The sequence below is a fragment of the Eptesicus fuscus genome, chromosome 21, assembly GCF_027574615.1.
Source record: "Eptesicus fuscus isolate TK198812 chromosome 21, DD_ASM_mEF_20220401, whole genome shotgun sequence".
NCBI classification, from domain to species: domain Eukaryota; kingdom Metazoa; phylum Chordata; class Mammalia; order Chiroptera; family Vespertilionidae; genus Eptesicus; species Eptesicus fuscus.
This window is the reverse complement of record NC_072493.1, coordinates 37,440,880-37,458,080: the sequence shown is the minus strand read 5'-3', so window position 1 is coordinate 37,458,080 and position 17,201 is coordinate 37,440,880. Positions and strand designations below refer to the sequence as shown.

Sequence of the window (17,201 nt, the reverse complement as noted above, 5' to 3'; positions counted from 1 at the left end):
CCCCCTCCCACCCTCTTGTCTGAAAGCCCCAGTTCTGCCCGGGCCATCTGTTGCTAGGATCCTCCTTCTCCCTTTTCTCTCCCACCCCCAACCCCTCCCGCACGTGCTGACCACCTGCTCACAAGACTGTGGCAGCTGAGAAGGCTTTCCCCCACACCACCACCCCGACGCCCCAACCTCGCCTTTGCTAATGGGCCTTTATGCCCCTGCCAGCTGCTTTGCCAAACCCACAGGATCCGGAGGGAGCGGAGGTCGCAGCGGCGGCCAGAACCGCGCCCTAGTCCCTGCCGGCGCCCCCACAGCCTTTGCAAAAACGGATCCGCACTAGGACGCAGGGGTCTGTTCATTTCCCCTCCCATCCTGGCAAAAAGTGCCTCGTCACCGCTTCTTCCCGCCCCCGGTGGGCTGGGAAAACCGTGGGGTTAGCCGGAAGATTTGAGGATGTGGGGCGGGGAGGCGTTTCTCGAAGCAACTCTCTCGGACGCAGACCTGAAGGAGAGCTGAGGTCAGTGGTCCAGGAGGGGCAGGGAGTGCCGGCCTCGAAGGACCTGGAGGGAAGGTCGGCGAGGCTCCTGTGCACATCCCGTCAGGGACTGGTTAATGGGCGTGGCGGAGCGGTGGCCGCACCGGAGAAGGCGGGGTGACACTTGCGTGGGGGCGTGGCTTGGTGACCAAGGGGCGGGGCTAGTGCCGGCCTAGGCGCAGGGCCGGGGCGGGGTCTTTCTGGGTATCCAGCCGGCGGCGGGCCAGTGGGCGGGGCCGGGGCGGGGAGGCGAGGCGGGAGGGGCGCTCCCTCCGCCCCCGGATCGGAAATCCACGGGAGCGGAGCGAGCTGGAGAGTGTGCATCCCGCACCCTGCGCGGGTCTGCATCCCGGGCCAGCGTCCGTCAGAACTGCCGCCGCCGCCACAGCAGCAGCAGCAGCAGCAGCACTCGGAGATCCGGGCCCAGCCGGGGCCGCGGGAGGCGGGGGCGCCCGGGCCCTGGATGTCCCGCAGCGCGGCAGCCAGCGTGAGAAGGGCGGGAGAGTGGGGCTCGGGTGGGGGGCGGCGCCGCTGCTGATGTGGCGGAGGGTGGGATGCACCCCGGTGGAGAGAGGGTGCCAAGGCTGAGAGTGTGGTCCTGGGTAGGGGTCCACGAACAGGCCCCCACCAAGTCAAAGCTTGGGAGACAGGGGTCTCGTCACAGGCCCTCCTTTGCCAAGGCCCTAGAGATAGGGGTCCCGGACACAGAACTGCACCTTAGGAAAAATCAAGGACCGGACGACAGATTCTCGGTACAACTCCCTAGGCAAGGTTTTGGGGATAGGTCCGGGACCCAACCCCCAGATGAAGACAAGGCCCCCTGCAGGCGATTCCAGACCAGACGCCATCCCGACTCCTCCCTGCCTGAGGGGATCTCTGAGCAAAACAACCCTCTAGGCCAGGTCTTGGTGGGGTCCCTGGGCACCGATTCCCCACCACCCCAAGACCTGGGGGGATTCCAGGCACGATCTGTCCCTCGGAGGCGTCCTGGGCACAGCATCCCTTGCCCCCTCCCCCAATCCTCGGGCAGCGTCCCAGGAACAGCCCCTTCTCCAAACAAGGTCCCAGCGCCTGCGACTCCACCCCCACCCCAGCCTGAATAAAATTAGGGAAATTTCAGGCACATCCCCTTTCCCCTCTCTGCTTGGTCAAGGGTCCCAGGGCTCAGGTCCTCGGGGCCACCCCCTTTGTCCCCGAGGCTGCCCAGCTGCCTGGGAGTGGCCCCACCCTCGGATAATGCGCTGGTCACCCAGGCTCCAGGATTCCTGCTGGAAGGGGTGGGGGCGGCTTCCCCAGATGGGCTGTAGTCTTGTCAGTCTGCAGCGTCTGAGGTGATGGCGGCTTTGTGTGTGGTACCTGGGGGGAGGGGGAAGCACGCGATGGGGGGGGGGGGTGCCCTGTGACCCCCTGTTTACGTGACTGGCTATGTGTATCTGTGCTGGTGACTATGAAGAATCCTGTGTGTGTCTGTGTTTTGTGCTTGTGGTTGTGTCTGCGAGTGACCCCAGCGTTTGTGTGACTGTGTGTACTGGTATATGACAGCCGCTCTAAAAGAACCCTGTACTTTTTAGTCTGTGTTTGCGTGTGTGCATGGCTGTGACCGTGGGGTTGTGTCTGTGGTTCCATCTTTAGGGACCCCGTGTTTGTGTGCCTTGGTAACCATAACTGGGTATGTGAAAGTGCGTATGTTGAGTCTGGGGTTGGACTTGTGTGTGGTTGACTGAAGATGTGGGTGGAGTTGCGATTGTGTGTAAATGGAGTTGGGTCTATAGCTGTCCATGTGCAACTCTCCCGATGACTGTGAACGTTTGTGGTTGTGTCTGGTTTCATATTTGTGTCACACGTAGGTCTGTGGCACACAATGTGACTGCCATTGTATATGAAGTCAGTCACGTTGTGCCTATGTGACTGGGTTTGTGTGATGGCACTGTGGCTTGTATGTTTGTATGACTGGTCTGTGTATGTGACCAGGGTGATATAAATGACTGTATCTAGCTGTGTGTTGATACTGAGTGATGGTGTGTAGTTATAGTTGCGAATGTGTGATTTGGGTTATGTACTTGACTTGGGGTCTGAAACTCTGGCTGACCATTAACAGTGGGTTATTTCACTGTATCTGACTCAAGATATACGTGTGTCTGTGTCTGATGGCACCAGGCTACTGTGTGTGTTGGAGGGAGTATATTTGTGTGACCTGCATGTTTGTGACCCTGGGTGACTATACATACTTGTGTCTGTGTCATGGGCTGTGAGAGTATGTCTGTAGCTGTGTGACCATTTGGTGTGTGTGTATGCTGGGCTGCTTGTGTTTGAGTGTGATTTGGTGACAGCATGACTGTCAGGAGCTGTGTCTTCTGCATAAACGCAGCTGTAAATGCTATGCCTGGGTCACTGGGTCACTGCATTTCTGAGCATGCACCTGACTGTGTGCGTGTAGTGTGTAAAGTGGAAATTGTGTGCTGATGTCTCTATGTGTGAGATATGTGTCTGACTACATGGGGCTGTGATTGTATGTGGCCATGTGTCTGTGACTGTGTGTTTCTCTGTGATGCTACGATGTGGTACAGCTGGGTATGGGATATTGGGTGATGAAATTATGACTGCGATATACTGTATGGCCGGGTAATAGGGACACTGATGTTGTGTGACTTTGCATACATGACCAGTTCTGAAATGTGCATGGCTGTGACTCTGGACACCAGCTGTCTGTCTGTGTCTGAATGTGGCCATCCTTGGGGACACATCCTTGTCTCTGAGTGGTTGTATGCCAGCCTGTTTCTTTATAATGCATGGGCCATGGCCATCAGTATCTCTGTCTGATTGGGGATGGAGGACTGTCCATATGAGTTAGTTGACACTGTGACTAAATGTGAGCCCCTATGACTGGGTATGTGTCAGTGTGTGACAGTGTGTGACCAAAAAGGTGTACCGGTGTGACTGATACCAGGGGTTGAATGTCCATGTGCAGCTGTGTGCCTGTGGATGATTAAACACATGTCGCTGTGACTGGGTGTGGCTGTGTGTATGTCTGTGTGACTTGTGTGTTTGCATGAAGAGAGACTGTGTGTTTCTCTGTGATGCTATGACCAGATGTCAACACATAGCAGTGGAGCGAGGTGTGATAAGTGTTTATGTCTGTGATTTCATCTGTGCGACGGGGTGTGATTCTATGTGAGTGGGTCTGTGATGTGAGTGTCTTGGGTGGCTGCCTGAGGAAACGTAACAGTCATTGGGTGTGGCGGTACGTATGCCACTCCGGTAGGTATGCCTGGGCTCAGCTCTTTGTATGTGGCTGAAAAAATAGAAGTGACCAGATACCAGTAGCTGGCATAACCAGGTGTTTGTGGCAGTGCCTAGGCAGGCTGGGACTCTCTATGTGCATGCAGACATATGTCTGTAGTGGAGACTGTGTATATCTGTGAACATGGCTATGTGACAAGATGTTTGTGGTGGCTGTGACTGTTTAGGTAAGTCTGTGTGACCTGGTATGTACAGTTGGGGTTGTGTCTGTGTATAACTAAATGTGCAGAGTTGTGACCTGGTGCTAGGGACAACTGTAGGCATGAGTTGCATCATACACGTGATTGTGTATCCCTGAACACATGTCTAGAGGACAAGGCTACTCCCCTCCTCACACCATCCCTGTGGGTACTAAGAGCCTCCTGAGCCCAGAATATCCCCTAAGAAATGCCCCCAAAACACAACCAGGTGGCTCATTTCCCTTGTAACAGTTGCTATGACAACTAGGCTATCAGCAGGAGCCTGAGATGGAGGGGGGATGGCTGATGCCCAAAAAGGGGGTAAGGTAGGGGAGTGTGCCCATCCCAAGCCAGCCTCTCACCTTTTCCTCTGTCCCTTGGGCAGGGCAGACCCAGAAGGCCTGAGCAGCATCTGCCCCCAGCCCCCTGTGGGGCCCCGGGGCCCCCTGAAACCTCCAGGACGGAGTCAGGTGAGTGAGCAGCTAAGAACAGGGCCAGGGCTGAGTGCGTGGGTGGGTCTGCCTGCCATGCCTAGCAGAAGTGTCCCTGCAATCACACACGCCTAATCACACTCATGAGTAGATGCCCTCACACCTCTTCCCTGCACACTCAGTGACCATCCAAGCCCGACTCGTGCACAGATACACACACCTGGACCATGTCATACACACACTGAGACATTCAGACACACATCGACCTCCCCACACACACAAGTGCAGGGTCACAGACATTCAGACACATTCCCAGACTATACCTAGACTCCCTCAGGCGACTACAGACACTAAGCAAATACCGACTCTTAGATACACACTTTTGCACACAGTCAGCCAGACAGCATGTACAGACCCACATCTTCATAGACAACAGCCAAACTTTCTCAAGCAGACACTGCCTCACAGACAGTACCTGTGGACCCATTCTCTCATAGAGGTTACACTTCTACATTCAGAAGTCTCACAATAATACCCAGCACTCATGGACAACAGCCATGTTCCCACATAGTCACATCCTCATAAATAACAGTCACAAACAACCCTCAAAGGCAACAACCTCACGGGTGCATACTGGCACATCCTCAGAACCACACTCACGGACCCAATTCTGCAACAAGCACGTGCTCTGACACAGACAAACCTTCCCAAACAACAGCTGCCGTCTTGGACATAGACATGGTCTCTTGGGTAACGGTCATACATATACTGTCAGAGGCAGCAGTCATCAATGACAATAGCCACACCCTCATGCCGACACACAGTTCACAGACACCAGCTTCTTGCTCAGAGACACATACTCACAGGCGACATGCCCTAACACACACTCACAACCACTCTCACACCTAGATCCCCTTCGGCACCCGTCTTGGAGGACCTGCACTGACAGACAACAACCACACACTTGGACGAAGATCCCCTCATGGCCAGCCTGCACAGACACATACTCTAGGAAACAGCCATTCTCAGACCCACGTCCTTCTGAACAGCCTTCAGAAATACACACACGCACAATAGTTGCAGGCTCAGCTGTAGACCCCCTCACAGACACCATTCAGGAACCCCACCTGCATACCTGCTTGCACACACACACAGTCCCCATCTGCTGGTGCTCTGTCCTCGCTGTGCCTTCGCCCTCTTCCTGGGACTGCCACGATGGCTTGTCAGTCAGTGAAGACTGACTGTCTTAGTAGCTGGCCCCCTCCACCCTCATCCCTACCTCTGACAGGCCCAGGTGCACACTGCCCCAGGGTCTCCTGCCTTAGACGAGACACAGTTGTTAGAGGGGTGGTATCTCTGGGGCACAGAGACCAGCCCTCGTTCTCCATACCCTCTGCCTTGGCTCTGGACCTCAATCCCTGGACCTTCTAAGGCCCCCACACACTGGACCCAAGCTGCACGCATGGGACCCATGTAACTCCCAACTCCTGTTCCCTCTGACCACCTCACCCCCTGACCTCATGCCCCTAAAGCCATTGACCTCATGACCCCTGGCTCCATGCCCTGTAATCCCGGGACCTTCCAATGCCTTGACTTGCCATGACTTTGGATCCTCATGATTCTAGACTGTCACATCCCCAATCTCTAGACCCCTCAAAGCGGTGACCCCTGTCTCAGACCTCCCTATCTCTTAGCTCCGAGTCTTCTGACTCTTGCACGCCCCTGCCTTACAGCACCCCCTTTCCCTGTCACTGCTGCTGGTCCTAGTTCCCTGGTCATGGCCTCCTAACCTAGTGACCCCCCTAAACCTACTCCCTTGTTATCTCACCCCTTGCGCCCTGAGCTCTGTGTCCATCCTCCTTGAGCCCCATGCTTCTGACCCTGGCGCCCCTGGCCCTTGACCCACTCCCTGTCCTGTGTCAGCAGACGGGGCTGGCACCATGAACAAGTTAAGGCAGAGCTTGCGGCGGCGGAAGCCAGCCTACATGCCTGAGGCGTCTCGCCCGCACCAGTGGCAGGCAGACGAGGACGCGGTGCGCAAGGGCACGTGCAGCTTCCCAGTGCGGGTGAGTGAGCGGGGCGCGGGCGGGGGCGGGGGCGGGGCGCATGCGTGTCCCAGTTGGGTGAGGAGGTTCTGTCCTGTGTGGTGGAGGCCGCGCATCCACCAAGAACTGTGTAGCCTGCCGACGCGTGACCCTCCTGCCTGAGTCCTTCAGAGTCGGGAGTGAAAACCTAGCCCTGGCTGGTGCTGTGCAGTTGTAGGGGCACCAAAAGGTCCCTGGTTGGATTCCCCGTGGGTTGTCTGCTAGATCCCCAGTAGGGGGCGTGTAGGAGGCAGCAGGTGGATGTTTCGCACATCGATGTTTTTCTGTCTCTCTTTCTCCCTCCCTCTCTAACTAAAATCAATGAGAACATATTTTAAAAAACTACACACATTCTCTTGGACCAGGAAAATGTTACCTGGGGGACGTCATGCCAGGGTCACCCCATTTTGTGGGAGCTCACAATGTCCAGAGGGCACTGGAGAGTCACAAAGATTCTGTGGCGTTTTCAAATCCTTCTGTGGCCCTTTACAACCCACACTACACATTTATAAGGGAGACAGCAGGTTCAGGTTTAAATACCAGCTTGGTCCATTCCCCTAGATGCAGACCACGGGGCGGAATGGGAAATGCTGGTGGGAATGAGGATGGGAAGGCAGCCAATCAATGGTGTGTTACTAAGTTGCAGCTGTGGGCAACTGTGCTTAATGCCCCCGGGGACTCTGGGAAATAGAGCCATCTACCCACACGGGGAGGGAGCTAGAGCATGTGTACCCCAGATCCCATCAGGTATTGCTGGGGCCAGTCCTCGGGCTCAGATGCAGATGCTGGCACTCAGGACAAGAATGATATTGTTAAGGCCCAGGGATAGAGGCAGGATGGGAATCACTGCCGCACACTCTCGTTGGTGTGTTTGGGATGGGAATGCGGTGCCCACCTTGTAGATCTGAGGTGCAGAGTAAATGAGTTAATACATGTGTTGTGCTTAGGACATTGTGTAGTGAATCGCGGCTGCTCAGGGAACACTAGGAACTATTGATTACTCTGCTTATTTCATGTCCTGTTTCCTCCCTCCAAGTACCTGGGTCACGTGGAGGTGGAGGAGTCCAGGGGGATGCACGTGTGTGAGGATGCTGTGAAGAAGCTGAAGGCGGTGAGTGAGGGGCTGGCGCAGCGAGGGGGCAAGGTCAGACCCGAAGAGGCAGCCCTCATCCGGCCCTCTGTTCTCACCTCCCCCCCCAGATGGGCCGGAAGTCCGTGAAGTCGGTCCTGTGGGTGTCAGCCGATGGTCTCCGAGTGGTGGATGACAAGACCAAGGTAGGAGGTCTTTAGGGTTGGGAGAGGGCACCAGAGGGCCCCTCTCCTCATCCTGCTCAAATGGGGCTGAGGATGCATTCCCACCCACCTCTAGGATGTTCCTCCCTCAGGGACCTTCTAGACCATGTGATCCTGCAACATCATGGCACACCCCAGTCATAATTCAAGATTGAGTCCTGTGGTTATTTGTGAGCTGGCATAGATCGTGGGTAAGAGCACAGACTGTGGAGTAGCTGCCTCAGCTCCGATCCCAGCTCACCCACTTACCAGCTGGGTGACCTTGGGTATGAGATGTTACCCTTCTGTGCCTCAATTGTGTCATCTGTAAAACGGGGATAATAAAGACCCTGCCATTACCTGAGAAAGTGGATCACACAGTTTAAAACTGTGCCTATGTCAAATGAAAAATAATACCGATTGGTTGTTTTGTCACCAAAAAGGATTTATTGGGGAAAGGGAAAGGGTTGCAACCCAGTGCATGCAGACAAAAGAAGCCACATTCACAAGCTGGCCTGCGTGCCAAGATGGAGGGGTATTTATAGAAGGGAAGAGGAAGTTAAGGGAAGAAGCTAGAATATAGAGCTTTACTATAAACACTAGAGGCCTGGTGCACGAAATTTGTGCACAGGTAGGGTCCCTAGGCCTGGCTGGTGACCAGGGCCAGGCCAATCAGGGCCCGAAGGCCCCGGCAGGGTTGGGAGAGGAGGCAATGGTTGCTGGGCTGGGCGTGGAAGGAATGGACACCTAACACCGACGCCTCCCCCCTTCCTCTTTCCCTCACCGCCCGCTGCCACTTCAGCGGGCAGCTGGCTGATTGGGGCCTGCCGGCCCCGGAGGAGAGACAGGGCATGGGAGGTTGGCCGCCGGCCCTGAGGAGGGAGCCAGCCTTGGCCTCTCTGGGAAAGGGGCCATGTCTGCCGCCACCCACCCCCAGTTCCCCATCCCAGCCCGGGGTGCCATCGCCTGATGGGGCCTGTTGGCCAGGTGGGGGTGAGGAGGGGCAGGGAGGAACCGTGGGAGGTTGGCCAGCGTGGGGAGGTTGGCTGTGGGAGCACACTGACCACAAAGGGGCATCTCCTGCGTTGAGCGTCTGCCCCCTGGTGGTCAGTGTGCGTCATAGCGACCTGTTGTTCCGGTTGCTTAGGCTTTTATATGTATAGATAGGGTTCTCCCACGTAGGGTTCTTGTGGTTACATAGAGTGTGAGAACTTCCATAAGCCCTAACTCCTCCTGTAGGCCCTCCCAACTAAGTATATTTGCTTAAAGCTGCTATTGGTCTTTATCACCTGGTACAGAGCAAGTGTTCAGATCAATGAATGTTAGCTGTTATGTGTTTGTTGTCGGTCTGCCCAGCCAGAGAGGCGTGCCATGGGGCCAGGATCTGGGTGTCGGTTTGCTCATTTTTGAATTCCCTGCCTCCAGCCGGAGACACCAGAGGAGGCCGCCAGCACACGATGAGAGTTGGTTTAATGGCAGAGCAGTATTGACAAGCTTGCACAGGCAGCCCCTCAGCCTGAAATACGGTTCCCTGCTTTTTGCTTCTAGAAAGCGTTCCCTGACTCTACCCCCCAGATGTATCCAAGTTGGGTCAGGCACCTCCTCTTGGCTCCTGCAAGCCCCTGTGCCTTCCCCATCCCTCTGCCTGTACCTCCCTCATTACAGCCTGGGTTCTCTCCTGGTGAAGGGCCGGGTTCTGCGATAAGCTGGGAGCCCCATGCCGGTAGGGTCCACGACAGAATGCACAGTGCCTGCCCGGTGCCTACTCCAGTCAGAATGGGATACAGAGCAGACACTAAGGGAATGTTGAAGGAATACACGAAAGACAGTTCACATTCTTCTCGGCCTCCCCGGCCACTCCCAGGACCTGCTGGTGGATCAGACCATCGAAAAGGTCTCCTTTTGTGCTCCTGACCGCAACCTGGACAAGGCTTTCTCTTACATCTGCCGTGACGGGACCACCCGCCGCTGGATCTGCCACTGTTTCCTGGCACTCAAGGACTCCGTGAGTATCGCCAGAGCCCAACGCCTGCCGACTCCTCTCCCGGTCCCCGGCATTCCAGCCCCTTCCCGGGCCTGCCAATCACCTCTCCTCTCCAGGCCTGGTGTCCCCGTCCAGAACAGGGGCTGTACTCAGAGCTCCCAACTGAGAGGATGTTGTAGACGTGAGGAGGTGAATACACAGGATTTAGAATAGTGACTGGCACATGGGAAACACTCAGGAAAACACTGGTTACCATCCTCCTTATTATCACTAGTTCATGTTTCTCTGACTTTTCTAACTGAGGACCGTATACATACATGTGCACTCGTTGTCCAGCTCCATGAATTTTTGTTTTATGGATAAGCCCCACCCAGGTCAAGTTTGGGGTTTCCTACCCCCAGCAGGCTCCCTCAGGCCCTTCTCAAACAATATCCCTTCCCCACTCTTCCTTCAGCCTTGATTCATTCTCCCTGTGTTTCTTTATATTTGGGGGGGTCAAGGTCGCTTCTGAGAATCAGATGAAAGCATCAAATGGGCTGTTTTCTCAGTAGTGTTCTCTCTGAGGCTTGTAGCAGAAAACCCCCAGATACCAGTGATCTCAGTGAGATGGAAGTTTCCTTCTGTTTCCTGGGAAAGACCCAGAGGCAGGCAAGGCAGCACCGGTGTGGTTGCCCTCCACTCAGCAGGCCACAGCTCCTTTTTTTTTTTTTTTTTTCTTTTTTAAAAATATTTTTTTATTGATTTCAGAGAGGAAGGGAGAGAGAGGGCAACATCAATGAAGAGAGAGAATCATTGATTGGCTGCTTCCAGCACACCCCCTACTGGGGATCAAGCCCACAACCAGGCACGTGCCCTTGACCGCAATCGAACCTGGGACCCTTCAGTCCACAGGCGAGGGCCATATTTTTTATTTATTGTATCATAGGCCGCAGCTCCTTTTATCCTGGTTGCTGAAGGAGGGCTCTGCTCCCTGACCCAGGATGGATGCGCATGCTCCAGCCTTCACATCCCCCTCCGACCGCAGCATGGAGAGGCGCGCGGAGAGGGCATGTCCTCTCCTTTGTGGGAGCTGCGTGTCATTTCTGATTGCATCCCGCTGGTCAGAACCTAGTCACGTGGACATCCCTGCCTGCAAAAGACAGTGGGAAGTAGAGTCTTTATTCTGCCCTGTCACCTGGACCCCGAATTCAGTCCCCCACCCACCTTGGCAGGAAGCCACGATCCCGGCCTCCTACATCAGCCAGTTCTTTGGTTGCTGGCAATAGAAACCAATCTGGCTAACTTAAGCCTAAAATAAAATTCTTGGAAGGCTATGGGCATCTCACAAAATCGAAGGGCAGTCAGGGCAGTAAGTAACAGCAGGGCAGGGAGCAGGACATCCTGGGGACGCGGCAACCGGGGACAGGTCCTTCAGGCAACCACTGTGAGGTGAACCCAACTCCCACAGCTTTGGGTTCACATTCTGATGAGAGGGCATGGGGTTGGCCTGGCTTGGGCCACCGTCTTCCCCTTGGCCAGCGGAAGGGAGGGCACCCAGGTTGCTTTACCCAGTGTCGTAAAGGAGTTCCCCAAAGGGGATTCTTGGGTAAACTAGACAAGTAAAATAACGCCTGTGCCTTGCAGACCTTAGCCGTCTCCACTCAACGATTCCTTCATATTGAGAAATTCCCACTGCAGAGAGCTCTGAGCCCCCGAAGCGAGTCAATACCCAGATTTCCTCACACACCCAATTTTAGACCTGAAACCAGGAGTACAGAGAACAAATTTGAGGGTGTCGGTATTGATTCGTCAGTACTAACTGGGGCTGGTACTGCCCGGGACTAGCATGGAGATATTTGAAATGCAGAGCCCATAGCAACGGCTATTTCCGGAGAAATAGCGGAGTAGTTGTATCAGTTATCTGTTGTGCGTAAAGAATTTCTCCAAAATGTAGCGACTTAAGATACCAGTCACTTACTGTGCCTCACGTTTCTGTAGGTCAGGAGTTTGGGAAAGGCTCAGCTGAGTAGATCTGCCTCCAGGACCTCACACAGTGGCCCCAGGTGGTGTGTGGAGCTGTAGCACCAGGAGACCGGCCAGACGTCGCTCTATTCATTGTAGTCACAGGGTCTCTCCGGCATGGAGGCTTCAGAAAGCTGCATTTCTTTCTTTTTCTTTTCTTTTTTAATATATTTTATTGATTTTTTACAGAGAGGAAGGGAGAGGGATAGAGAGTTAGAAACATCGATGAGAGAGAAGCATCGATCAGCTGCCTCCTGCACACCCCCCACCAGGGATGTGCCCGCAACCAAGGCACATGCCCTTGAACGGAATCGAACCTGGGACCCTTCAGTCCCAGGCTGACGCTCTATCCAGTGAGCCAAACCGGCTAGGGCCAGAAAGCTGGATTTCTTACACAATGGCCCAGGGCTCCAAAACAAGGCGGGGCGGAGGGGGAGCGGGGAGCGGGGAGCGGGGGAGAGGGAGAGAAATTGCTTCAGCGCAAGCACTAGCCAGGAGGAAGCCGAGTTGCCTTTCTGGACTTGTTCTTGGAAACCATAGCATTGCTTCCAGGTTACTCTCTGTGTCCAAACAGTCACAGAGGTCTTCCCAGATCAGGGAAGAGAACACAGGCCTCACCTCTGACGGGGTAATTACAGGGTCTGCAAGGGCATGTGGGACCAGAAATTTGTTGCAACTGTTTGTTTGTTTTTGAATACACTGCCATCTGCTTAGTGTGGATTTGGTGTCAAACCACCTAGCTTTGGGACCGTAGGCACAAGTGACCCCTCTCCAGGACTCAGTTTTGTCCTTTATAGAATGGGGGGTCATGGCAGCACCTCCTCACAGGTTCCTTGGGGAAGCTTTCTCAGTACGGCCACACACAGAAAGTTCTAAACAGAATCTTGTAATAAGTGGCCAGTAAATAGGAACAGTGGCTGTTGTCTGAAAAGGAGTCAGGGATGAGAATCAAAGCAAGGAAAGGGCAGGGCCATCTCCTCTGGGTAGAGTGTGGCCTTGGGCGAATCCTTCCTGCCTCTGAGCTTCAGGTTATAAACATTAAGCAGTGGAATTCCCAGGATTCCCCAAGTTTAATTCTTTTTAGGTGAAATTTACATTAATAATTTTCCATTCAGTGGCACTTAGTACATTCACAATGCCGTTTAACCATCACTTCTATCTAGTTCCAAACATTTTCATCACTCCTCAAAGAGACCTCATACCCAGTAAGCAGTTACTCCCTGCAACACCCCTCCCACTCCCCCCTCCCTGCCCCGTCACACACAGTAAGCCTCTGGCAACCTCTAATCTGCTCTCTATCTCTGAATTTACTTATTCTAGACATTTCGTACAAATTGTATCATGCAGTACATGGTCTTTTGTGTCTGGCTTCTTTCAGTTAGCATTGTTTATAGGGTTCATCCTTATTGTTTGTGTTCTTTTTGTTTTTTAAAAATGTATTTTATTGATTTTTTACAGAGAGGAAGGGAGAGGGATAGAGAGTTAGAAACATGGATGAGAGAGAACCATCCATCAGCTGCCTCCTGCACACCCCCTACTGGGGAGGTGCCCGCAACCAAGGTACATGCCCTTGACCGGAATGGAACCTGTACCCTTCAGTCAGCAGGCCGACGCTCTGTCCACTGAGCCAAACCAATCAGGGCCTTGTCTCTTGGTTGAATAATATTCCATGGTGTGGATTAGCTACATTCTGTTTATCTGTTCGTCCACTGATGGAAATTTGGGTTGTGTCCACCTTTGGGCTCTTGTAAATAGTACTGCTATGGACATTTGTGTGCAAGTGTGTGTTTGAGAATCTCTTTATCATTTTGGGGGGTATATACCCAGGAGTGGAATTACTGGGTCATAGAGTAAACTTATGTCTAACTATTTGAGGAATTACCAAATTGTTTTCCACAGTGACTGCACTATTTTACATTCCTGCTAACAGTGTACAAGATTTCTAATTTCTCCACATCCTCATCGACACTTAGTTTTAATTTTTTGTATTATAGCCATCCTAGTAGGTACGAAGTAGTTATCTCATTGAGATTTTGATTTGCATTTCCCGAATGACTAATGATGTTGAGTATCTTTTCATGTGTTTATTGGACATTTGTTTACCTTCTTTGGAGAAATGTCTTTTCAAATTCTTTACCCATTTTTTAATTGTTTTTTATTTTTTTATTTTGTTAATCCTCACTGAGGATATTTTCCCATTAACTTTTAGAGAGATAGTGGAAAGGAGGGGGTGAGACAGGGAGAAACATCGATGTGAGAGAGACACATCGATCGGTTGCCTCCCACATGCGCCCTCATCATGGCCGGGGATCAAGCCACAACTGGTATGGGACCCTTTAGTCTGCAGGCTGACGCTCTATCCACTGAGCCAAACTGGCTACAGCTAAATGAAATTATTTTCTTAGTTTCACTTTTAGATTCTTCACTGCTAGTGTAAAGAGGTATAACTGATTTTTGTCACTCTTGTGTCCTGCAAATTTGCTGAATTCATTTATTAACACTAATAATTTGTGGATTCTTTAGGACTTTTTACATTCAAGATTATATTATCTGCAAATAGAGATGATTTTACTTCTCCCTTTCCAATTTGGATGCCTTTTATTTCTTTTTCTTGTCTAATTACTCTGGCTAGCACTTCCAGTATAGTGTTAAATAGAAGAGATGAAATGGGCATTTTTGTGTTGTCCTGATCCTAGGGAAAAACTTTCAATCTTTTACCATTGAGTATGATTCTGTGACTTTTTCATAAATGTCCTTTGTCAAGTCAAGGAAGTTCCCATCTATTCCAAGTTTGTTGAGTGTTTTTTATCATGAAAGTGTTGAATTTTGTCAAATGCTTTATCTGCATCAATCAAGATGATCATGTGGGTTTTTTCTTCATTCTATTAGTGTATATATTACATTGATTGATTTTCATGTGTTGAACCAACCTTGCATTCCTGGGATAAATCTTACTTGGTCATGGTGCATAATCGTTTTAATACACTTCTGATATTTTAATACACCTGCTAGTATTTTGTTGAGGATTTTTGTCCCCAAGTTTAACTTTAAGAGGTGGCTGAGCATCTTGATTAGGAAAGAGAAGTCTGACAGATACCATGAGAATCCTAATCCTGCCATTCATTATGATAGGTGTATTAACTGAGCTGCAGTTTCTTCATCTGTAAAACAGGTTCATTAGAGTGCGCACCTAACCCTGTCCAGTGTTCTCAGTGGTTAGAGTGTCGGCTCGCATACCAAGGGGTCATGAGTTCAATTCCCAGTCAAGGGGACGTACCTGGGTTGCAGGTTCAATCCCTGGCCCCGTTTGGGGAGTGTGTGGAAGGCAACCAATCTATATGTTTATCTCACATCAGTGTTTCTCTCCCTATCCTTCTCCTCTCCCTTCCTCCCTTCCACTCTCTCTAAAAGTCAATGGAAAAAATATCCTCAGGTGAGGAGGGTGGGGATTAACAACATCAACAAAAAAAGAGTGTTATAGCCGAAACCGGTTTGGCTCAGTGGATAGAGCGTTGGCCTTCGGACTCAAGGGTCCCAGGTTCGATTCCGGTCAAGGGCATGTACCTTGGTTGCGGGCACATCCCCAGTAGGGGGTGTGCAAGAGGCAGCTGATCGATGTTTCTCTCTCATCAGATGTTTCTAGATCTCTATCCCTCTCTCTTCCTCTCTGTAAAAAATCAATAAAATATATTAAAAAAAAAAAAAGAGTGTTATACCTCCTGGCATTGTTATGAGGGTTTCATAAAAGGATGCAAGTCAGGGCTCAGCCTGGGCTGGATACACTTACGCTGACGATCATGTGGTGGTTCTCTGTGCTGCTCACCTTGCATACATTAGTGTACCTAATTCTTGCAGTAACCCTGTGAAGTAGGTGCTGTTAGCAAGCATCTCATTTTACAGATGAAGAGGCTCAGGCACTGAGAATGAAGTGATACTCTTGAGACCACACAGCTGGGAAGTGGAAGCCAGCATCAATCCAGGCTGTCTGGCCTTGGAGCTTCTCAAGTAAACACTCAGGAAATAGTGACTGCAGTGTTTTACTCAAGCACGCAGCAAAGTCAAAAGACTTGTACAGTAACCAGTCACCTGTACACATACCACCTAGATCCTGCCATTTACATTTGCCTTTGTCACTCTATTGCCTATCTGTTCATTTCATTTTTGATGCATTTTTTAAAATACATTTTTATTGATTTCAGAGAGGAAGGGAGAGGGAGAGAGAGATAGAAACATCAATGATGAGAGAGAATCATTGATTGGCTGCCTCCTACACGCCCCCTACTGGGGATCGAGCCCACAACCCGGGCATGTGCCCTTGACTGGAATCGAACCCAGGACCCTTCACTCCCCAGGCTAACACTCTATCCACTGAGCCAAACCAGCTAGAGCTCATTTTTGATGCATTTTAAAGTTGCAGATACCTGAACACTTCCCCCATACTTCAGCATGCATACCATTAAGTAGAATTCATATTTTTCCAGCTCTTTTTAAAAGTAAATAGCTACTTATTCAGCCTCTTGTCATGACAAAATGTTTTGAGGGTATACTGCTGTATGAGCACACCCTCTTAACAGGCAAAATTGTACATCAAATTATATTACCGGTACATGTTACCTGAGTATATAAAAATGCAAAGTGAAAATGACTTCAATTCCTTTTAACATTACTAGTAACCAATTCAGCAGGAGACATGAGACACAAAATCTTAGTAAAATGACACAGAAAAAGCAATAATGCAATTTTCACGTAAATTTAACTTGTCATAATTTGTTATGAATATACAAAGGCAATCTTTTAACATGTTATATTTGCTAAGATTCTGGCAACAGCTTTATGTAACAAGACAGAGCATACCAGGCCTGCCTCTCAGCTTGTGAATGATGTCTCAGCTTCAATATGAAGCTATTAAAAAAAAAACCCACAACCTAAAACCTGCTTTTCACATGCTAAATATCTTGGCAAGAATGTCGTTAAGTGCAGTAAGGAATTTAAGATAGCAAGAATTAAAGTTAAGCCGAAACCTGTTTGGCTCAGTGGATAGAGTGTCGGTCTGCGGACTGAAAGGTCCCAGGTTCGATTCCGGTCAAGGGCATGTACATTGGTTGCGGGCACATCCCTGGTGGGGGGTGTGCAGGAGGCAGCTGGTCGATGTTTCTCTCTCATCAGATGTTTCTAGCTCTCTATCCCTCTCCCTTCCTCTCTGTGAAAAATCAATAAAATATATTAAAAAAAGAAAAGAATTAAAGTTAATAAAAGTTAACCATCACAACTTAAATAAAATTCATGCAAAAAAGAACTATTACTGTATAAAAAATTTCCTGACTGGTTAAAACTTAACAGTATAAAACATGCACTTTAAAATCTTTAGCTATTGCCCTGGCCAGTTTGGCTCAGTGGATAGAGCGTTGGCCTGCGAACTGAAAGTTC

The 17,201-nt window shown here is 51.0% G+C and overlaps 1 protein-coding gene across 3 annotated transcripts in view; it reads left to right on the top strand.

The window, feature by feature from the left end:
- The first annotated feature begins 833 nt into the window (after positions 1-833).
- NUMBL (NUMB like endocytic adaptor protein) overlaps positions 834-17,201 on the top strand; it is a 28,535-nt gene continuing 12,167 nt past the window's right edge. For all 3 annotated transcript variants that reach the window (XM_028142647.2, XM_054710973.1, XM_054710972.1), the window contains exons 1-6: positions 834-1,010; positions 4,388-4,472; positions 6,360-6,499; positions 7,554-7,628; positions 7,718-7,792; positions 9,654-9,794. In XM_028142647.2, the coding sequence (XP_027998448.2) occupies positions 987-1,010; positions 4,388-4,472; positions 6,360-6,499; positions 7,554-7,628; positions 7,718-7,792; positions 9,654-9,794 (540 nt within the window). In that variant the 5' untranslated portion in view covers positions 834-986. The remainder of the gene's footprint in view (positions 1,011-4,387; positions 4,473-6,359; positions 6,500-7,553; positions 7,629-7,717; positions 7,793-9,653; positions 9,795-17,201) is intronic.